Source organism: Macaca thibetana, chromosome 11 (genome assembly GCF_024542745.1).
Source record: "Macaca thibetana thibetana isolate TM-01 chromosome 11, ASM2454274v1, whole genome shotgun sequence".
Taxonomy (NCBI): domain Eukaryota; kingdom Metazoa; phylum Chordata; class Mammalia; order Primates; family Cercopithecidae; genus Macaca; species Macaca thibetana.
Genome location: NC_065588.1, coordinates 42,188,746 through 42,212,801, shown reverse-complemented (window position 1 = coordinate 42,212,801; position 24,056 = coordinate 42,188,746). Strand labels below are relative to the sequence as shown.

The 24,056-nt window shown below is 36.0% G+C and overlaps 1 protein-coding gene across 2 annotated transcripts in view; it reads left to right on the top strand.

The window, feature by feature from the left end:
• Positions 1-24,056, top strand: part of SCAF11 (SR-related CTD associated factor 11) — a 77,169-nt gene that overhangs the window by 18,718 nt on the left and 34,395 nt on the right. For both annotated transcript variants that reach the window (XM_050746853.1, XM_050746851.1), the window contains exons 2-3: positions 12,747-12,828; positions 15,049-15,206. In XM_050746853.1, coding sequence (XP_050602810.1) covers positions 12,768-12,828; positions 15,049-15,206 — 219 coding nt within the window. In that variant the 5' untranslated portion in view covers positions 12,747-12,767. The remainder of the gene's footprint in view (positions 1-12,746; positions 12,829-15,048; positions 15,207-24,056) is intronic.

Genomic DNA, 24,056 nt, shown 5'->3' with positions numbered 1-24,056 from the left:
CTGAAAATTCCAGGACTCTTAAGAATTATGCTGAATCTATTCTGTGCTCTATAAATGGAACAACAAAGCTTGGATGATAACACATCCTTTTACAGCATGGTTTACTGAATATTTTGAGCTCACTGTTGAGACCAAATGCTCAGATAAAAAGATTCCTTTCAACATAGTACTTACTCATTGACACCTAGCCATCCAAGAGCTCTGATGGAAATATTTAGAGATAAATGTTGTTTTCATGCCTGCTAACACAACATCCATTCTTCAACCCAGTGATCAAGAAGTAATTTTGACTGTTAAGTCTTATTCTGTTAGAAATACATTTCATAAGGCTACAGCTGCTTTAGACAGTGATTTCTTGGATGGATATGGGCAAAGTAATGGAAAGGATTCACCATTCTAGATGCCATGAAGAACATTTGTAATTCATGGAAGGAGATTAAAATATGAACAGGATTGTGAAGAAGTTGATTCCAACCCTCATGGATGACTTTTAAGGATTCGAAACTTGTGTGGAGGAACTAACTATTACAGGTGTGGTGTAAACAGCAAGAGAACTATTATAGAATTAGAAGTGGAGCCTGAAGACATGACTGAATTCCTGCAATTTTATGATTAAATATTGAATGAAGAGTTGTTTCTGGGGAATGAACAAAGAAAGTGGTTTCTTGAGATGGAATGTGTTCTTGCTGAAGACATTGTGAACATTGTTAAAATAGTATATAAACTTAGTTGAGAACACAGTGGCAGAGTTTGGGAAGATTGACTCCAATTTTGAAAGACATTCTGCTGTGGGTAAAATGCTGTCAAATAGCGTCTCATACGCAGAGAATTTTTTTGCTAAAGGAAGAGTCGGTCAGTGTGGCATACTTGAATGTTATCTTATTTTAAGAAATTGCCACAGCCAGCCTGCCCTTCAGCAACTACCATCCTGTGATTAGTCAGCAACCATCAATATCAAAGCAAGACCCTCCACCATGCTGAAGGCTTGCTTAGATGATTATTAGCATTTTTAGCAATAAGTTATTTTTAAATCAACTATGTACAGTTTTTAGACATAATGTTGCACACTTAATAGACTACAGTGTAATATAAACCTTTATATATACTGGGAAATCAAAAATTTTGTGTGACTTGCTTTATTGCAATATTGTTTTATTACTCTGGTCTGGACCTAGACCCATGATGTCTTTGAGGTATGCCTGTATTGGAAATCTTATCAGAAAGTGTTACAAATATTTGCTTTAATGCCAAACATATTTTAAAGAATTTAAGATGAGAATAGTTAACTATGTTTACTCAGGCATTTACTGTTTCTGTTGATCTCCCATCATTCCTAACATTGTTTTTCTTCTGACACAACTTCATTTAAGAATTTTTTAGAGCTGGAAAATAATTCTCATCATTTTTCTTCCACTTTGAATAGCTTTTGTTTCACATTCATTCCTGAAGGATATTTTCACTAGATAAAGGATTTTAAGTTTACAGTTCTTTTCCATTTTAGCATTTGAAGGATGTTGTTCCCCTTTCTTCTGACTTGCATGGTTTCTGATGAGAAATCACCAGTGATTCAAATCATTAAACTCCCTCCCCCTCGTAAGTAATGAATCATTTTTTTTTCTGGTTGCTTTCAAGGTTTTCCTTTGTAATTTTCAGCACTTTGACTCTGATGTGTGTCCAGGCATGGATTTCATTGGGATTATTCTGTCTGAGATTTGTGAGAACTCCTTAAATGTAGCAGTTTATGCCTTTCACCAAATTTCAGGAAGTTTCCAGCCATTATTTCTTCTTCTTTCTTTTTTCTTCTTTTTCTTCTTCTGTCTACTTTTTTCTTCTTTTCTGCGGTGATTTTCCTTTCCTTGCATTCTTGATGTGAATGTTGGGTTTTTGGTACTGCCTCACAGGTCCCTAAGCCTTTAATTTGTTTTTTTTTTTTCAATATTTTTCTCTTTGTTTTTTAGATTGGGTAATTTCTGTTGGTTTATCTTCAAGTTCACTGACTCTTTACTCTTATTTCCGTTCTACTGTTGAGTCTATCCAATGTATTTTTATTTCCGTTTTCACTTTTTTTTAGTTTCCATTCGGTTGTTCTTTATATCTTCCATTTGTTTGCTGTGATCTTTTGGCTTTCCATTTGTTTCAAAAGTGTTTGCTTATACTTGTTGGAATATATATACTGGCTTTACATCTTTGTCTACTTGTTAGAGAATTCATTTTAGAAAATTCACCCAGCTGTGTCATCTTGGTGTTTTCTTTTAATTGTCTTTTCCCATGAGAGTGTTATTTTTCCCAGCTCTCTCTATGCCAAGTAATTTTGGATTGTGTTCTGTACATTTTGAACATTATGTTACAAAACTTTGTCTTTTTGTTTAAATGCTCTGGAAAATGTCGATGTTTTTGTTTTAGTTTTTTGGATTTTTTTTTTTTAAGAGACAGGGTTTTGCTGTCGCATCCAGGCTAAAGTGCATGGCATGATTGTACCTTACTGCATCCTTCAACTCCTGGGCTCAAGGGATCCTCCTGCCCCAGTCACCTGATTAGCTGGGACTACAATCACACACCACTATGCTTGGCTACTTTATTTTTTATTTTTTGTAGAGAGAGGATCTCCTTTTGTTGCCCAGACTGGTCTCAAACTACTAGCTTTAAGCAATCCTTCTATCTTGGCCTCTTAAAGTGCTGGGATTACATGCTTGAGTCACTGTGCCCAGCTAATATTTTTATTTTTACAGGCAGTTGATCCAGCTGGGTTCAGGTTGGTCACAAGTTCCAACCGGCTTTCTGTAGGTTGTATTTTTTTTTAACTTCAGTTCTGTTTTCAAAACTTTACATTACTATTTATACTTTTTCAGTATATACTACCCAGTAGCCAGTCTGTGATGTGTGTGGAGGTTTATCTTATATTTCAGATTTCAGAGTCTGTGGTGTGCTGCTTGGGTTTAAATCCACATATGTTCAGCTTGGGTGAGTTAGGAGTCCAAAAACAGCTGTTACTTTCTTGAGTTCTTTCCTGTCTGTTATATCCATGGTATTTTCTAGATCCCTGGGACACTCTTTTCTGTCTTTTGGCCAGAAAATTGGTTTTCATTTACTCCATTTCCCACAACTGTGTCTGGATCCAAGTATCAGGAAGACAGAGAGAAGTCAACAAGATTGGCCCAGAGTTTATTTGGTGAGAATGGTTCCTCTCTTTCTTAAGAGTTTTAGGTTCCTGCTGCTGCCACTGTTGTACCCACTACTACCACCAGATCATTTGGGAATAGGGACATGAGGAATGGGGAACAGAGAAAGGAAAAAAAAAAAAAAAGGAGCGGAATGGGGAACAGTGAAAGGAAAAAAAAAAGGAGCAGTTTACCCCTCTCTTTCTGAACATTAGGAGACACTCCTTCCCCGCCAACTCCCCTCCCTGTTACCCACCTCGCTTTATATTTAGAGGGATTCTCTTAGAGCTTGGTCTCTGTCGTTACCAATGCCTACTTTCTAGATTTCAGGCTTTATTAATCCCAGGCCAGGGGATTCTGGATGGGGAAAAGGTGGTAAACTTACTGACAGTTTGATGATGCATCAGATTCTGGTGTCTTCTCTAGTCCAAATGCTATTATTTACTTCTGAGTCTTCAGATAACTGCTCCATTCATTCTGTCAGTATTTTGTAGTTTCATTCAGTGAGATTAACAATGTGGGATGTGTTTATTCCATCTTACCTGGAACTGGAACTCCCTGATCTCACTTTTGATCTATTTTAGAATGTAATGCCAACTTTAATCACCTCATATTCATATTAAATACAGTTTGGGAATTATATTCAGTAATTTTTTTCAGCATATATGTGACACTGCTGCATGCAACAGTACAATTTCTGTTAAAGAGATGATGCTACATTAAATGAAGAAGGAAGCAGGAAAATTAATTTCTTTTTTTAGAACACTTTTGATGAACTTTCTAAATAAATATATTAGCTTTGAAAAACTTGTCCTATTTTCAATTCAATCTTAATTGTCTGGCTGAGGATTTCTGGCTTGCCTTTCACTTTGGAAATGTTTTATTCTTTATTCATTTTACTCTTTAAAACATGATTTGTTTCAATAATTAGGTTTTTGACCATTGTAGAGCATAGTATGAGGTGACGTGCATCATTATGGATTATTTTGGCACTCACTTCCTGTTGAAAACACTGCACAGGAATTTTAGAGACGTTCTAAAACATATCCTTACTTCCTGGTTTGATATAGGAAACTGATTTTATTAAAAGACCTGTAAATGTAGGTGACTTCAGCTTTTAATTTTAATTTTCCATTTATCTGGTAAGCCACAAGATAATAGGATAATTTGTTCTTCAGTGAATGGTGCTTGGTCCTTTTCTTAATATAGGTCCACAGTGGTGGAAGTGAATATGAAAGATTCTTAGAAATTGCTTTTGTTGATCAACTGCTAACAAGCAGTCAGATCACTGATAATCTTTTTTAGAAACTGAACTAGAAAGTAATTCCGGGAACTGATATGCCCTTGGCGTAAGTGTGCCCAACATAGAGACTGCTCCTACTTGCCCTTTTATTCAACTCTGTCTCTCATTTATCATATCAGTACTCTTCCATAGTAGGGTTTGTCATGGCAAGATTGCGCTTGGGAGTAGGGTTGGTAATAGTGTGATATTTCCTCATGGCCATTTATATCCCTCTTCTTTGTTTGTAACCAAAGAATCTGATTCAACCCTTTTGACAAAATATCACTAGGAGGCTGGGCATAGTGGCACATACTTATAATCCCAGCATTTTAGGAGACCAAGGTGGGAAGATTGCTTGAGGTCAGGAGTTTGAGACCAACCTGGGCAACAGAGTGAGACTCCATCTCTACAAATAAAAAAATTAGTTGAGGCCGGGCACGGTGGCTCACGCCTGTAATCCCAGCACTTTGGGAGGCCAAGGCGGGTAGATCATGAGGTCAGGAGTTCAAGACCAGCCTGGCCAAGATGGGGAAACTGCATCTCTACTAAAAATACAAAAGTTAGCCAGGCATGGTGGTGGGCACCTGCAATCCCAGCTAATCAGGAGGCTGAGGCACAGAATTGCGTGAACTCAGGAGGCGGAGGGTGCAGTGAGCTGAGATGTGCCACTGAACTCCAGCCTGGGTGACAAAGTGAGACTCTGTCTAAAAAAACAAAACAAAACAAAAGTTGAGTGTGGTGCTGTGCACCTGCAGTCCTAGCTACTTGGGAGGCTGAGGCAGGAGGATTGCTTGAGCCCAGGAGTTCAAGGCTGCAGTGAGCTGTAATCATGCCACCACGCTCCAGCCTGGATGACAGAGCAAGACTGTTTCTCTTAAAACACACACACACACACACACACACACACACACTCTCTCTCTCTCTCTCTCTCTCTCTCTCTGTCTAGTAGGAGACTTGATCAATTTAGTTGTTATTTAGTAATGTTGATTTGTCTTTTTTCAGTCCTTGCATTTGCTTTAGGGAAAACAAAGAAAGCGGCAAGCAACAGTTTTATTACTATTTCCTATTTCTGTGTTGTTTCTGACAATAAGAATAATAATGATCTTGATAACAGCCATTTGTTGAATGATGGTAGAGTTAGGATTTGAATCTAGACCTGTTGGACTCTAAAGTTTGTGGTATTAACCAGGATGTAGATATCTTTAGGTACCGTGGGCTGACTTGAAGAACAGCAAGCAGGGAGAGGGAGTTTTGAAGTGAACTGGAAGGGAAAGGAGCTTTGTTTTGTAATAGCAGAAAGAAACACACTTTGGAAGAAAAAAGAAGGAAAGAAGGGTAGTAATTTGAAACCAAACCAGACTAGGCTAAAGAATAGTTTACATTATTAGGAACCCCTGACTACTTCTGATTCCCTGAGGCTAGAGGTGCCCAGCAGCTGTTCAAATGGAACGTACATTCTTAGCATCCCAAATATAACTTAAAACAGGTTTTTAACAGCTGTGCTCTACAGTAGCAGTGCAGTTATTAAATATATTTTTAAATAGCTGTACAGTAGCACATTGGCTATTTAATAAAACTTCACAAACATTTAAAATTTAGTTTCTCACATGCACTGCACATACTTGAAGTGCTTGATAGAAGAATTCCCTGTTGGGCAGCACTGTTCTAGAGAACTGAAATGTGTTAATACACTACCATTATTTGTTTTTTTTTGGGGGGGGGAGGTTTCTTTGAGATGGAGTCTCGCTGTGTCGCCCAGGCTGGAGTGCAGTGGCGCGATCTTGGCTCACTGCAACCTCCACCTCCTGGGTTCAAGTGATTCTTCTGCCTCAGCCTGTAGTTGGGATTACACCATACCCGGCTAACTTTTTGTATTTTTGGTAGAGATGGTGTTTCACCATGTTGGTCAGGCGAGTCTCGAACTCCTGACTTCAAGTGATCCACCTGCCTCAGCCTCCCAAAGTGCTGGGACTACAGGTGTGAGCCACTGTGCCCTGCCTCACTACCATTATTTGAATGCGGTGTAGTGGCTGGACTAGGACTCTCATTTCCATGTATACTACTGTGTGAAAATGAGTTTTGAGTTCCTAAAAACTGATTTGTTTCAGTGCTTTTTTTTTTAATTTCAAATTTAAAAAAATTTCTTATATGATAAATAAAATTCAAAACTTAGACCATTTGGCCGGGCGCGGTGGCTCACGCCTGTAATCCCAGCACTTTGGGAGGCCGAGGCGGGCGGATCACAAGGTCAGGAGATCGAGACCACCCTGGCTAACACGGTGAAACCCCGTCTCTACTAAAAATACAAAAAAATTAGCCGGGCGCGGTGGCGGGTGCCTGTAGTCCCAGCTACTCAGGAGGCTGAGGCAGGAGAATGGCATGATCCCGGGAGGCGGAGCTTGCAGTGAGCTGAGATCGCGCCACTGCACTCCAGCCAGGGGGACAGAGTGAGACTCTGTCTCAAAAAAAAAAAAAAACTTAGACCATTATTCCCTAATTATTATATGAACATATTTGGAGTATCACTTTCAGTATCTAGCAGAAACAATATGTTATGAAATGGAAAAGAGCAACTGGAAGACAGAAGTATGTTAGATCATTATATTAGGGGTAACAGACTAAAAAGATATTTTAGCTTGGAAAGATAAAGCCTAGGAAGAAACATTAAAGATTGACATTTGTAAATTAAAATAATCGGAAAAGGAAAGTTTACCGAAAATCTAGAATTAACATTCATTTAGTAAATTTAGAACCATTAAAAGAAAATACAATTTGACTTACAGATAATTAACTTACAGAACTTAGTAGAACAAATAAGTAGTATAGGTAGAAAATAACTTATGATTATAGAGCCATAAATAGTTAATAACACAAAATTGGGATGTATCTAACTTTTCAGGTAACTACACGGAAGGGTAGTGCTACCTAACCACATCTTACCTCTTAGGTCTGTTGACCACAAATTACTGGCTAGGACCATGACTGTGTGGTATTAGTGTGTTCCTGTTACGGGATATTCAAAGCAAAGCTTTTATTCAAAAATATGTGTGGATCCTTAGATTGAAAACTTGAGTCCAAGCAGATAGAAAAGATAAACAGGACAAGTTGCAAGTTTATAAGTTGTTGAACTGAGACTTAGGACTTTTATCTAGCAAAATGCTAAGTTCCTGTCATTTTAAATGACTAAATTAGTAACATGGCGTAATCATTTTCAGGTATAAAAACAGTTAATACAGGACATGTTAAGGAAAAAAGCATGCAACTTCTAAAACTTTGGAATGCTTTAACAGTTTTGAAAGCAGATTTCTTTCTTTTTGAGATGGAGCCTGACTCTGTTGCCCAGGCTGGAGTGCAGTGGCACGATCTCGATTCACTGTAACCTCTGCCTCCTGGGTTCAGGCAATTCTCCTGCCTTGGCCTCCCGAGCAGCTGGGATTATAGGTGCCTGACACTACCCCTGGCTAATTTTTGTATTTTCAGTAGAGACAAGATTTTGCCATGTTGGCTAGGCTGGTCTCAAACTTCTAATCTCAGACGCTCCTCCTGCCTTGGCCTCCCAAAGTGCTGGGATTACAGGTGTGAGCCACTGTACCTGGCCATTAAAGCAGATTTCTAACAAAGGCAGTCTGTAACTTTATTGAGGTTTCTCAATGTCTCATATGTATTTCACTATATGGGTCTTAAAATAGAGAAGACAGTGCTTACTATAAAATACTAATTATAGGTTTGTGTGTGTGTGTGTGTATGTGTGTGTGTGTTTTTAACAGGGTCTTGCTGTGTTGCCCAGGCTGGTCTTGAACTTCTTGGGCTCAAGTGATCCTCCCACCTCAGCCTCCTAAGTAGCTAGGATTACAAGCATACACAACACACCCCAGTTTAAAATATAAATTATAAATTATATATGAGGTTAGTATGCCAAAGGAGGAAATGTGAAAATAGCATAGGTTAGACTATTAAATAGGACAAATAAATCATTGAGTTATGTAAAGGGATAGTATATTACATCTGAACATCTCTTAGGTTTTTAAAATATTGTGTTAACTTTCAAATGACATTTTATCACATTGAATTAACTCCAACCTTAATTTTTTTAAATTCTCAGATATTTAGGATAATGAAGGAGATAGTATAGTGTGAATTTCCCCAAATAAAAAATTATACTTAATATACAGCAGTGCAATATAACTCTAAAAGCAACTAAATTGGGAAGTTGTCTAGCGCAGTGCTTCTCAGACTTTAATGCACATGTGAATTATGTAGAGATCTTGACAGAATGCAGATTTTGATTCACTTGGTATGGATGGTACCTGAGATATCCTGCATTTGTAACAAGTTCCTAGGTGGTACTGATGTTGCCTTTCTGCATGAATAGCAAGGAGATTAACCTGTAACTCTGAATTTTTAAAAAAGTTTTTCTTGATGCATAATAGATGTATCATTTTTCTTGATACATAATAGGTGTATCAAAATGCATGTACATATTTTGGGGGTACATATATAATACTTTGATACATTCATATAAGATATGATCAAACCAAGGTAATTGGGATATCCATCACCTTAAACATTTTTCTTTATGCTGGGAATATTCAAATTCTCCTTTTCTAGCTGGTTTTGAAATATACAGTAGATTAATTATAGTCACCCTATAGACCTTACTCTGGGTCTCATTTCTTCTATCTTAACTGTACTTTTGTATTAATCAACCTCATTTTATCCCCTGGCCCCCAGCCTCTTGTAATCACCAGTTTACTCTCTGTTCTCATGAGATCCACTTTTTTAGCTCCCACATATGAGTGAGACCATACGATATTTCTCTCTGTGCCTGCCTTATTTCACTTTACATAATGACCTCCAGTTTCATTCATGTTGCTGCGAATGATAGGATTTATTCCTTTTTGTGGCCGAATAATGTTCCCTTGTGTATATATACCACATTTTCTTTATTCATCCATTGATAGACATTTGGATTGATTTCATATTTTGATTGTTGTGAATAGTGCTGCAGTAAATATGGGATTGCAGATAACTCTTCATTATATTGATTTCCTTTCTTTTGGATATATACCCAATAGTGGAATTGCTGGATTATATGGTAGTTCTATTTTAGGTTTGTTTTTGTTTTTGAGGTGGGGTCTTGTTCTGTTGCCTGGACTGGTCTTGAGCAACTTGGCTCAAATTGTCCTCCCACTTCAGCTTCCTGGGTAACGGATTATAGGTGCACACCTATAAGCACCTGGCTTATTTTTAGTTTTTTTGAGGAGCCATACTAATTTCATATCTAAATTTTTAAAATAATAATCTTCTGTTCAATCAGCTGTATCATTTGAGCTGCTTAGATCAAAATACTTTGGAGTTATCCTGGATCCTTGCCCTCTAACAAATATTCCACATTGAATTTACCAGCAAATCCTGATGGCTGTATTTTCAAAACATCTGACATCTGAGTACATTTCATCACCTTTGCTACCACTATGGTATGAGCCACATCTATCTGTCTCCTAGATTATTGCAGTAGTCTCCTTGCTGGCCTCTGCTTTTTCCCTTGCTTCCTCTGTTCAGAAACCGCTAGTCACTCATGTCACTCAGAGAAGCCAGTCTTACCTTAGCCTAGAAGGTGCTTCATGATCTTATATTACCTCTCTGTCCTCATCTACTACTTTTCTTCTTTCACTGTATTCTAGTCATTCATCTCTTGTTGTTCCTTGAACATACCAGACATGCCTTAGGACTTTCATATTGGCTATTCTCTGCCAAGAAAGCTCAACCTGGAAGCACTGGATGATATTCACATACCTGTCTCCCTTACTGCTTTTTGATTGCCGGTTCAAATGTCCCTTTATCACAGAAGCTTTCCCTGAGTATTCTGTATGAAACAACAGCTTCCTCTGTTTTTATTCCTTAATAGCCACACTGTTTTAAATTTTTCTCAATAGCACTTCTCAACATCTAACATATTAGATATTTTACTTATTATTTTGTTTATTTTGTCTTCACCACTAGAGCATAAAGGTAGAGATTTCTGCCTTGTTCAGTACTAAGAGAATTGACTAGTATACCTATAGTATTCTATAAATCTTGGAGCTAAAAAAAGAAAAAAAAAATCCCACAAAAGGTCATTGGGCCTTTGCTTGAATACTTTCATTGATAGATTATTCTACCTCCCTTCAGAACAGTTCATTTTATTTGAATATAATTGCTAATGTTCTTCTTAAGCTTTCTGTTCTTCCAAACTAAACATTCTTACTAGTTTACCTTTCTCCATGTGATAGGGTTTCCAGGGCTGTCACCATTTTAGTCATCTTCCCTGTACATTTATCATTATGTTGTTTGTCCTTAAATACCAGAACTAAAACAAGTGAGTTTGCACCAGAACTAAAACAAATGTTGCACACATAGGCTAAGAGTGGGAAATATTCCTCATCCAACTTTTATTGTCAGATTGATTGGATTGAAAAAATTTTTTAGATTCTAATGCTCACTCATTTTGAGGTTGTATTTAATCTGCCACAACCTTTAAATCATTCTTACATATGCTACTAAGTTTCTTCTGCTTTTACAGTTGGTTTTTGAACTATAAGTGTGGGACTTTGTATTTCTCCTTATTTAACCAAATAGGGAATTTTCCTGGGCAGTTCATACCTTTAATATAGAAACTACCATATGTAAATTATTTTAGAAACTAATAGAAAAATCAATTCACATACATATAGGAGAATCACAACTGATGAAATCAGGGATTTCTTGTGCCTAGATATAAATGCATATTTGGAATTTCATTGCAATTATGTCTTTCATCAGTTCAGGAAGGAATAGTAAGAGTTGATTTAAGTCTAGATGCAGTGGGTCATGCCTGTAATTCCAGCACTTTGGGAGGTGGAGGCAAGAGGATCGCTTGAGCCGAGGGGTTGGAGACCAGCCTGGGCAACATAGCAAGACCCCATCTTTTAGGAAGAAAGAGTTGATTAAAAAAAATGTTACTGTATAAATTTCTTCCCTTTGACTGCCAAATTAACATCCTTTCCCACTTTCTCATTTTTACCTCTTTATAAGCACCATTTTCCTAGTCTTTTAGGTCAAGATATTGTCTCCTTCACTGTATTTGCTCACCAAATCTCAGAAATTCTTCAGCCCTTTAATTTCGTGCTTTTCAAATTTACTTCACAGCCAGTTACTTTAACTATGCAAATCTCTCTGCTTATAATCTCTTTCCATTGTAATCCAATCCATACTTGGCTGGCATATCAATCTTTCTTTAAAAAAACCCACTTGTATCACTTTTATCTTGTCACTCTTCTTCAGAGAATCTGTAAGATTGAATCTGAGGTTCTCAGTCATTAGTGATCCATCTATAATCTAGCCACACTTGATTTACATTGCTCTGCTTATTTCTTTTTTATTACACCTCACTGTGATTTTCAGATAAAATTCATGGCTTACATGCCAACCCCCTCCTCAATAGAGACACACACATACACATACACAACTGTTTCCTTGGTAGATACACACACACACAAAACACACACACACACTTTCTCTCACCCTCACCCACTCTTTTCTCTCACCCACTCAATTGTGAGATTGGCCTAGCTAAATGCTACTTTATTTCTCCATACTATGTTGCTCCTTGGATGCCTGAAGTTCCTCAACACATACAACCTATCACATTCTCTGAAAACTCCATTCCAAATTGATCTCTGTTCCTTAAGCTTCAATTGCATTTATGTCTGTGCCACAAAATGTATCATTTAGGCTTTGTTGCTTAATAGTTACATAAGGCTTTTCCTTTCCTTTTTTTTTTTTTTTTTTTTTTTTTTTTTTTTGAGACAGAGTCTTGCTCTGTCGCCCAGGCTGGAGTGCAGTGGCACAATCTTGGCTCACTGTAAGCTTTGCCTCCTGGGTTCGTGCCATTCTCCTGCCTCAGCCTCCCGAGCAGCTGAGACCTCCCGCGCAGCTGCCTGCCACCATGCCCGGCTAATTTTTTGTGTTTTTAGTAGAGATGGGGTTTCACCGTGTTAGCCAGGCTGGTCTCAGTCTCCTGACCTTGTGATCCGCCCGCCTCGGCCTCCCAAAGTGCTGGGATTACAGGCATGAGCCGCCGTGCATGGCCAAGGCTTTTCATTTCGATAAGACTGTGCATTTGGATAGCAAGGAGTATAAAGAGTACTGGATTATCCACAAACTGTTTGGCTTGGCTCGTACTGTGTTCTTTTATGTGTAAAATAATTTCTTACAGTTTAGGATTTTTTTTTAATTGATACTATTGGAAGAAGGCAAACATAAAAATTCTCTGATTTATCTTACAGGAAACCCTTTTCCAAAGAGAAATGAAGAAGAAAACTGTATATACCCTAAATATGGGAGATAAGAAGTATGAAGACATGGAAGGTAACTTTTCATTTTTATAGAGTTTGTTGAAAGCAAAACAGTTGTTTCCAAACTGTTCACTTGTATACATTTCAAAATACACAGGAGTTTTTTGTTGTTGTTGTTCTTAAATTCCAAAATAAGCTAAGTATACATGTTTTTTTCTTCCCATATCTTATTTTCAATTGATCAAGTTTTTTGATTTGTTACTTTTTTCTTAAAGCTTTACTCTCTACTGGTTTAGGAATTACTATTTTTGTTTTTGTCCTTGTCTTTTTAAAAAAGAAAAAAGTTAGCTTTAATACTGTCCTCTGCTTCTAAAGCTAGTTTAATTTTCACTACCAACAGAAGAACCCAAGAATGCTTTAACTCTGATCATCCTAATCTCAATTTATAGGTTATAGTTCCATTATTTGAGTTCTTTTTTTTCAGACACCACCAGTTAGATGATGTTTTATGCTGTGTTTGCTTGAGTTTATTTCCTCTTTATTTCTTTTCTTTCTGAAAATAAATCTGAGAAGTTTCAGTAGTCAAGGTCTATTGGTGGTAAACTCTTTAAGTTTTTGTATCTATTTTACCCACTTAAAACTATTCAAAGATTGTTTTACTGGATATATAATTCTGGAATGATAGTTTTTTTTCTCTTAGCACTTTGAAGATATTATTTAATCTTTTTTTTTCCTTGCTGTCTGGAAATTTCTTCGCAGTCTAATTATCATTCTTTTTCGTAGGTGATCTTTTCCCATTTTCTGCTTTTAAGGTCTTGGTTTCGTCTTTGATATTTTACAGTTTTACTCCATTGTTTCTAGACATGAATTGTTTTTATGTGTTTTAACAGTATACATTGTGTTTCCTTTGTCTGTTGGTTCATGTTTTTAATCATTTCCCAACCATTACCTCTTTACTGCCTTTCCTTTATTCTCTTTTGGATTTCAATTAGTATGGTAGACCTTTCTGTAACCTCATTTCTTAACCTCTGTTTCACAGGCTATGTCTTATATTTCCTTTTCTGTCTGCTAGAGTCTAGTTAGTTTCCTCAGATTTGTCTTCTAATTCACAAGTATTTTTCTTGGATCTAATCTGCTGATTGTCCATTTTATGTGATATTTGAAACTTCTGATATTTGAAGTTAGTGGATTTCTAAATGTGTTTCCTGCTGCTTCTCATGCAAGACAGCTTATTTTCTTAGGTTTGGTAATGTTTGATTAGGAGCTCACATTTGATAAATTAAATCTATAAGGGCCTAATTTAGGTATTCTTTCCTGTAGAGGATTTGTATCTGTTTCTTCCCAGGTCCATGCTGGGCCCTCTTTAGCCCCATTTAAGAGTCTTGGCTTGACATTGGAGTCTATCAGGATTAGTTTTCCTTCCTGGAGTGGTTCTAAGGCTTAGTCTCCAGATCTAAACACTAGTTTGGACAATTGTGCTCAGGACAATTCCAACTTTGCTTGATATTTACTGTTCACATTTCAGCTGACCATTCCTTTATTTTTGTTTTATTTTTATCTTCAATTTCAGAGTATCTTTTATTTTCTTATGAGCCAGTGATGCCTACTTTTGTATGAGTTGGTTACATTACTGGTGGGAGTTTAAAGTAGTACAAATCCTAAGGACAATAATTTGGCAATACCTATTCATAATACAAATGTATACACACATTCCTCTAGCAGTTCCATTTTTAGGAACTTGCGCTACAGATATACTTTTAAAAATGTGAAATAACTAAATTTTTATTGCAACATTGTTTGTCATAGCCAAAAGTTGAAAACAAGTGAATGTCCATCAGTAGATTTGAATGAAGGAAAAAGCATACTGGTGTGTATAGTATTCTTGCATTTGTGTAAAGGAAGGAATATGGAAGAGTTTGCATTAGCATTTGTTTTTCTGTACATTAAAAATTCTTAGGAAGAACACAAAAGAAATTTAACAGTTGTTACTTATTGGATTAGTTGTTAGTAGATGGGGATAAATTTGAATGAGAAATTTGCTCTTAAATTTTTGAACTGTGTGAATATTACTCACTTTAAATTTAATTAATGAAAAGTTTGTTTCACTCCCCTGTTAAAAAAAATATACAAGAAAATGTTGGGCTCAAGCAGTATGTTTGTTATAATTTATTTAAGATCTATTTGCTTTATAGTAGGAGGGCCCTTTAGAGTATCTAATCCACTATACTCCTAGAAATGCAAGATTTTTGGTCTGGAGAACTTGAAAGCACATATGGCTGTTTTACCTTAACAGGTGAAGAAAACGGAGATAATACTGTTCCCACTGGTCTGTTGTACAGTGAGGCTGACAGATGCCCAATATGTCTTAATTGTCTATTCGAAAAGGAAGTTGGTTTTCCAGAAAGCTGTAATCATGTCTTCTGTATGACTTGTATTCTTAAATGGGCAGAGGTAAGTCTGACACATTAATGTATTTTAATTTCCTAGCATGATTTTATTTCACCTAAAAAGTTGATACTGCCTTTCATAAATTATTTCACAGTAATGTATTTTCTTCCTACTTTGGACAAATTTCCTTTTATTATTCAAATTCTGTCAGTCATTTTCTTCTAATTTTCTTTTATCAGCTTTTTACTTTGCAAATAACATTTTAAATGCATATTCTTTTTTAAAAAGTTAATAACCTTACAGGAAGAACAGATCAAACCATTTTTTTTCTGGTAGAAATGCAGTAATTAATTTTTCAGTGTACTTTACTCTGTACTTAATAGGATAATATCTGTTTATCACTAATAACACCTTCTGTCTGCTTTTTGTTTTGTATTTTTCAGGGACTTTTCACATAGGTTATTTGATTTCTTCTTTATATCAGCCTTGTGGAATAACCAGAGCAGATACGATAGTGTCCTTCCATTTTACAGATGAGGAAACTTGGATTTTATGTTCTATGACTTGGTCAAGATCTCATAGTTTAAGAGGCAGAAGTGAATTTAGAACTGATTTTCTAATTCCTGTTTTTAATTTAGTATGGACTAATTTCAGATAGAGATATTACCGTCATAGACGGCAAATAAGAAACAAGACATTCGTGACTTTTACTGTATTATGTTGACTCAATTTGGGCCAAATACTTTGAAGTAAATATTAATTTAATATAAGCCTTATTATGAAATGTTAAGTACAAAATTATTGTTCATATTAATCATGCTATATTTTCTGAGTTAATATTTGTCTGTAAAAATTAGTAAAGAAGATAATATCTTAAAAATATTTTAACATTAGCTGCATTCAAATTGTTAATGTTCTTAAATACATTGGAATTAATTGCATATTACATAATTGGGGTTTTCAAAGCGCTATATTTTGCTTAAATTTTCATTAATAGTGTAGAAAGGAGAATATAACTGTATAATGACTCTGGCTGAGTTCTCAGAAGAGGGAAGAGAAGATTTATTATACAAATTGAATTAATAATAGTATACATAGAAACTATTTTAATTTAGTAAAACCTAAATTGATCTTTAGCAAGAAGTGACACTAAGGATAGGTGAAAATGTATTTTGGGGAAAAGTATTTTGAGTTTTGCTGAATTCATATGGTTGGTAAAAATCTCTCTGTTTGTAGGATCACTGTTTAATGAAATAATGCATATTTTTTTTTCTGCCACCCAAATAAAGATTTTTATCTGTGTTGAATTTAGTGCATATGGTTGCTTTGTGGTTAATTTTTTTTAGAGATTTTGCTTCGGGTAAAGAAATAATATTGCTGGATGGGTGGAAGGTTTCAATACAGTGCTTTTTATAAGATTGTATTTGGTGACCACATAATTGTGAACTTCAGCAACTTAATCTGAGTATATGTTTTTCTCTAAGAAAATTATAATGTATATGTAATAAGTAGATAATTGTTCTCCATCCTTTCTTGCAACTTCAAGTGCATCTTTCACACAACTTTTACCCTGATGTGCATGTTGCACGTTTCTTTAGGGTATGTATCTAGAGGTGGAATTACGGGTTGTAGATGATGCACATCCTCAACTCTACTAGATACTTGCAAACTTGTCTATATTTTTAACTCTTGTTGAATATTTTTAAATTGAAAATACTGGATAGCATACATGGTATGGCAGCCAACACCTTTCCCGCATGTAATATTTTTCAAATTTTCAAAAGAAAGTGCTTATCTTTATACTGCTATCATAAACTGTAATGCCGGGTAGGCAGGGAGGAGTTGTGATAGTGTTTAAACAAAGGTAATTAACCTTTAAAGGGGAGAATAAACAGAACATTCTGAATTATTTCATTGTTCCTGATGGGGATAGCAGTCATCAGTTAAATAAACCTTTCAGTTGAGCAATAACAAGAGAACAATCTATTAATAAATTTCTTATTATAAATTATAAGTGAATGCTGGCTAAAAAAAATCACGTAGACTAAGTTTTCAGTTTGAATCTTTTATTGCTGTGATAAAAATAGGTATGGTTTGAAGTATGTAAGTGCTTTCACAAATAGAATCAGATTTCAAATTCAGGAATATATTCCTTTTTTTCATCATTATAAATTAAGTTCCATCCTCTCATTTCCGTCAATCTCCTTCCATCTTGAAAGCAAAGTTTACAGTTTACTTTGGATTTCAGGATCAGGAATAAGTGTCTTCAGTCTTCTAACAGGCCATGCCTTATGCCTAGGCTTTCATACACATTCTAACGTTTCATTTCATTTAATTCACTATGTTAATATTTGTTTGCTATACAAGACAAGGAGTCTAAACTTACGATTTTTAAGTGCCTCAAGGGATAGCCTGAAGTTAAAATATTTTTTAAAAATTGCTCTGTGGTTTACAATTTTACGAATGTTCACTTTTTTTTTTTTTTTTTTGAGACAGAGTCTCACTCTGTCACTCAGGCTGGAGTGCAGTGGCACCATCTCAGCTCACTGCAACTTCTGCCTCCCAGGCCAAGCGATTCTTGTGCCACAGCTCCTGAGTAGCTGGGATTACAGGCGCGTTTCACCATGTCAGGCTCATTTTTTGTATTTTCAGTAGAGACAGAGTTTTGCCGAGTTGGCCAAGCTGGCCTCAAACTCCTGACCTCAAGTGGCCCACTCACCTCAGCTTCCCAAAGTGCTGGAATGAATGTTCACTTATAGTAGTAGAGTAGAAATCAAAGTGAGATTTACAGTGGTTGGAAATCTGCATAATAAGAGAACGTACAATTTGCATTTAGGATCCTCTTTCTAGATTTCTGTATCTTTCAAAATTTCTGTGCTTTCTGAGATTTGTACCCAAGGTTCACTGAAATATGATTCAGAGTGGATATTAAGCACCAAAAAAGGACTCATGTATTTACTTTCACCTTAATGTTTTAGGCATCGAACACATTCTTACAAACACTGGTCTGTAAGAAGCTGGTGTTTTGAGAAATTAAAGTGTGTTGTGGTCTAGTATATGTATTTTGGACACGTAGATCAAAGTTAGTTTCAGTCTTTTCAAGCTCTAAAATTTTGGTTCTGTGGTTAAACAAAACCTATGTAAGAACTTTAAAGTGATTGAGTAAAAGTCTTTAGGTATGTCACAGTCCTCTTTACTTAGGGCAAAAGGTTTCAGAGTGAACCTGTGGTAGCCTTCATGGCCCATAGCCTAATTGCCTGCCCTTAGGGACACTAGAGCAAATTGAAATTAATCATGTCCACTATGATTATCTTTAGTTTCAAGGAATTCATACATGGTAAGCCTGTTGATTTATAAAATAATGATGATTATATAGAAATAGAATATTAAACAATGACACAATAATTGACATTAAGGAAGGCTGAAATTGTTAAACCATCACTGTTAGAGCCAACAATCTGAAATTAAACAAAAGATATTTGAACTGATGAAATGTATATAGAGCCAGTATGCTAAAGCATATCTGCTATTCATTAGGAAGTTATTTATTTTACCCATATGGTGGGCAAAAACAATCTGTGCTTATTGATAGCTTTTAATAAATGTGTCTGAGTTTGCATACTTTAGGAAGGTAAAGGACAGAGAAGTCTTGACACACATTGTAGTAGCGACAATTGATTATGATTTCCTACGGACAAGATAATCTCCAACACACACAGGTTGAGTAAATGGGATTTATTGGCCAGGCATGATGGCTCACGCCTCTAATACCAGCACTTTGGGAGGCCAAGGAGGACGGATCACTTGAGCCCAGGAGTTCAAGACCAGCCTGGGCAACATGGCAAGAGCTCATCTCTACCAGAAAAAAATAAATAAATAAAATAAGCCAGGCATGGTAGAGTATGCCTATAGTCCCAGTTACTTGGGAAGCTGAGGTGGGAAGGTTGGAGGGTCACTTGAGCCTGGGAGGTTGAGACTACAGTGAGCTGTGATTATGCCGCTGCACTTCAGCCTGGGTGACAAAATAAGATCCTGTCTCAAAAAAAAAAAAAAAAAAAAAAAAAAAAAAGAGAAAGTGGGATTCATTATTCCCACAGTTGCCAAGAAGTGATTAAAAATTTGGCCCTTCAAAGGTCATGGTTTGAAGACACATGTTTAAAGCATTTAAGAGTTCTTACACTATTTAATGGAACTTGCAGTATATGTGATGAGGATGTTCTGGATGTCTGCTGGCATTCTTTTCCCTTTTACATAATATAAAATATTTCCCTTATCTTTTAAGTATTATTTTTAAAAATGTGATTAGTTTCCCATTATAAGCAAAGTATTCTCCCTCAATTTATTTACTTCAGTCATCTATTTTGTATCAAATGCTGACAGCTTCAGTATGAGTAAGGTTAATGAAATCAAAATTGGGCAGTTGGCAAAGGCATGGTTTCTCTCATAAACTAGAAATGAAGTGTCTTATTAAGGTGACATTCAGTCCTTGAAGAAGTCAGACAACAGTGTTCAACATAGATGAGGATTATATTTTTGAATTAATAATACCAAAAAATCAAGATGTGAGTTCTTATGTCTGAACTTATGATTATCATTAAGTCCAGAACTTATATCTGGACTGCAAATGTGTTTTATATGCAGGTTTCTTTATGCAGTAAGTAGACATTTGTCCATTCTGGTCATTAGACTACTTTTAAGTAATATAATTCAGTAAAGCTTTGTCTAGAATTTTCAATCAGTTTTTCCTCAAATTTTAATTTAAATAAAATTAGCCAGAACTAACTCAGACTCCTCTGTTATGTAGCTCTCTGTGGACAGTAATGTAAATGTACCTGCGTAGTACCACTAACATTAGTCCTTTATAATTTATAAAGTATTATGAAATACATTTTTTAAATTTATTACACCTGTGCATTAGATGATCAGGGCTCTCTCCATCTTCATCCTTAGTGTGAGGTGGAGTGATTGCTAGCTCCACAAGAACTTGAACTTGTAGCTAATTTCTTCAGATCCACCACTATTTTCTCCCTGTGAATTAATCCTTTGGGATATTTTTTAGTAGAGCAAAGAGGATTTTTGCTTTGCGAACACCCATTACATAAAGCATGTATCTATAAGAGTGTCAAGTACTATGTCTACCAGTAAGGTAAATTAACATGCATTTCTTTGTGCCTAGTTTTAAATGTCAGAATATGTAAAATGATTTATACGGGTAGTTTACTGAGTTTTTTGTTTTTACACTAGATAAAGTGTTAGCTATTAATTGTCAGAAGAAATTAAGATTAAATGTAATTCTCCCCAACTGTTATCTTGGAGAACATGAAAGGATTTTAAGTAGTTTGATGAAATGCATTCTTACTGGGGGTTAATTTTATCACTGACAGCCATTGTCCTTTAGGGATACACTTTTGAATACTGGTATAAAGAACCACAGTTTCACTAATATGGATTGACAAAGACTGTCTTGAAATAACTGGTTAAATGTGATAGGGAACATGTAGGCTGACTGCAGGTGAACAATTAATTTGGAAGTCCAGGTGAAGTGTCTTGGAACCATAAATGAAAAAAGATAGGTCCTGGGAAATAACTTTGAAATAAGCGTTAGCCACTAATGGTATGCATTCTTAAGTCATCTTTATTTGATTTTGAACTAGAATTTTATATAATATGCTCTATTTTGTTAGTAGATAGATAGATGTTCGAGATTCCCACAAACAGGCAAACCTACCTATAAGCATAGGTATTCAGATGTAATCTTTAAGCACTTATCTTAACACTTGTTTCTCTCTCTCTAAGAGGAGCTATCTATAAGCAGCCTATGTGATTGAGGATAGAGCAGCAGCAGGAAGCAAGAAATTAGAAATGGAGGATCCTGAATTCCCAAATAAGGAAGGTTTCTTGTTCTTACATTTAAATGTGGGTTTGTCTGAGCTGAGAGTTTACAATGCTTCAGAATAGTAGGGTGTGTTTTACTGAAATCATTAGGAAGATTTTTTTTTTTCTATCAAAATTGCCTCCTTAACTGATACAACCTTAGTACAGAGCATTCACAGTAAAACGTATGCTCTGTTTAATACACATTACACTGTAAAGCAGTGAGCAAATTCCATTAATTTTGTAGCTGTATCATAAAGCCAATGATGTTATTAGACTACTTGGTTATGAAACTGAATTAGGTACTTTCACAATTATTGAAATGAAAGTAATTCAAACAAGTGAATCATTGAAGGATATGTTGTTGTATATAAGGAATCAAAATGGTAAATAATTGAAGGATATTTTTATTGTATTTAAGGAAACAAAATTTGAGATACTTTTCTTCAAAATTAAAATAACTTTTAAAAAATAGAGTATTAGTTAAAATTTCTCTGCATTAGTTTAAAATGTGAACTTTTAAAACCTCACAACTTGGAAATTTAATCATAAATTTTACTCTGAAAACTAAAAACATCTTCCAGACCTTTCTGGATGGATATCTGCCGGATATGAGAGTGAGGCATCCTTGGGAGTTCCTTAAAATTAGGCCAGTCAGGGCTGGGTGTGGTGGCTCATGTTTGTAATCCGAACACTTTGGGAAGCTGAGGTGGGCCAATACCTTTGAGCTCGGGAGTTCAAGAACAGCCTGGGCAACATGGCAAAACCTGATCTCTACAAAAAATACAAAAAATTAGCTGGACATGGTGGTGTGTGCCTGTAGTCCCAACTACATGGGAAACTGAGGTGAGGGCATTGCTTGAACCTAGGAGGTTGAGGTTGCAGTGAGCCATGATGCTGCGGCACTACAGCCTGGGTGAGAGGGTGAGACCCTGTCTAAAAAAAAATTCTGATGGCTGAGCCTGTGTCACAAAGAAAATTAACTTATTTTTTGATGTTAACTAAATTATCTTTAAGAAATTATATAGACTGTGATGATATATGGCAGTAGTTTTCCTGTTACTTCTACTTTTTTTGTTGTTGTTTTTCCTTTTGTTTTTGTAATACCAGTGGAACCTTTTCTTAAAATGAAACTTTAGACAAATCCAAGGCAATTATGCTTAAGGGAAAAAAAAGCGGGGGAAATCTTACTCAGAACTCTGTTTTTTGAAACAGATATGGAATGGCTCAGAACAGGCGTGGTGTAAGCCCAGCACTTTGGGAGGCTGAGGTGGGAGGATCATTTGAGCACAGGAGTTCAAGTCGAGCCTGAGCAACGTAGTGAGACCCTGTCTCTATGAAAAAAGTTAAAAAGGCTAGGCACGGTGTGGGAGGCGAAAGTGGAAGAATTGCTTGAGCCCCAGGAGTTCAAGCCTGCAGTAAGCTGTGATCAGGTGACTGCCCTCCAACGTGGGCAACAGAGTGAAACCCTATCTTAAAAAAAGTAACAGCTTGGATTAAAACTGTCATAATTCAAAATTGTAAAGGAAGGCTGGGCACAGCGACTCGTGCCATTAACCCCTCCAAGGCAGGTTGATCGCTTGAGCCCAGGAGTCCAAGACCACCCTGGGCAACGTGGTAAAACCCCATCTCTACGAAAAATACAAAAATTAGCTGGGTATGGTGGCATGCACTTGTAGTCCCAGCTACTCAGGAGGCTGACATGGGAGGATCATCTGATCTCAGTCTGGGAGGCAAAGGCTACAGTGACCCATGATAGTGCCACTGCACTCCAGCCTGGGTGACAGAGCGAGACCCTGTCTCAAAAAATAAAATAATTGAAAGAAAAAATTGTAAAGGAAAGAATGTAATTTAGCTAATGTCAATAGAGGAAATGTAGTGAAGAAAAAATGAGATTGTATGATTTGAGAGTCTTTGAAAGATTTGATGCATCTGATATAAATTTCTTGAACACGTGACTTTCTTTGGATCTTAGTGTCCCAAATTAAAATAGCTAAAATAATAAAGTACTTGGATTTCCATCTACGTCATAAACTTTGCAAATTCCAATAAAAATTCTTAAGAACTCATGTCTCACGTGTATCATATTGTGGTTGTCTTTAGTTAATTAACCAAGTTTTTTTGTTACTAAAATTAGTTGATTACAGGACCTTACATAATATTTAGTATATGCCACACTTCTAGAAATTATTTATTCCCATAAAAACCTTAGAGGTAAGTTGTTTTTTTTTTCTCATTTTCACAAATAAGATTACTGAGGCACAGAGAGACTGTTAACTTGCTCAAGTTTACGCAAAAGACAAGATACGAAAGTAGTACAGTAAATTCACAGCCTATACACCTTAGTTTAAAAAAAAATTTTTTTCATTTTTTACTGTATAGCCTTTTTATTAATGTTTCTCTAAATTTACCTTTAAGAATAAAAATATATTTTGAAGCTTTTGTAAAAATAGGAAGTACTAGAAATATTTCACTTTTTATTTTATTTATCTGTGTTTCAGAGATGGGATCTCACTCTGTTGCCTAGGCTGCAGTACAGTGGTGTGATCATGGCTCACTGCAGCCTCGAACTCCTGTGCTCAAGGGACACTCCTGCCTTGGCCTCTCAAAGTGTTGGGATTACAGGCATGCACCACCATACTCAGCCAGATTTTAACTTCTAAATATTTTTGAAAACCGTAAATGTAGCATTAATATAATATCTAAGAAATTTCATACAGTGTATGCCACCGAGATAAACAACAAGTTATGATATTAAGTTCTTTGAATTAGACAATGCATTATTTAAAAATATATGAACTACTTTGTTGCTGAAGCAAAGCTTCTTAAGGTCAAGTTTTCTGTAGGGAAACTAATAGCCTCCAAAATCCATAGTACTTAAAAGTAGGCTGAACTGGCTTCTTCCAGTCTGAACCAATTTAATATAGTAAGGTCACATTTCCTAATTCTGACGTGGTAAAGCTGTTTTCCCATTGAAGCCCACTTAAAAGAGAAAGAAAATAGTAACTCAGCTCATATTTTGGCGGCTCCCAAAGTGAC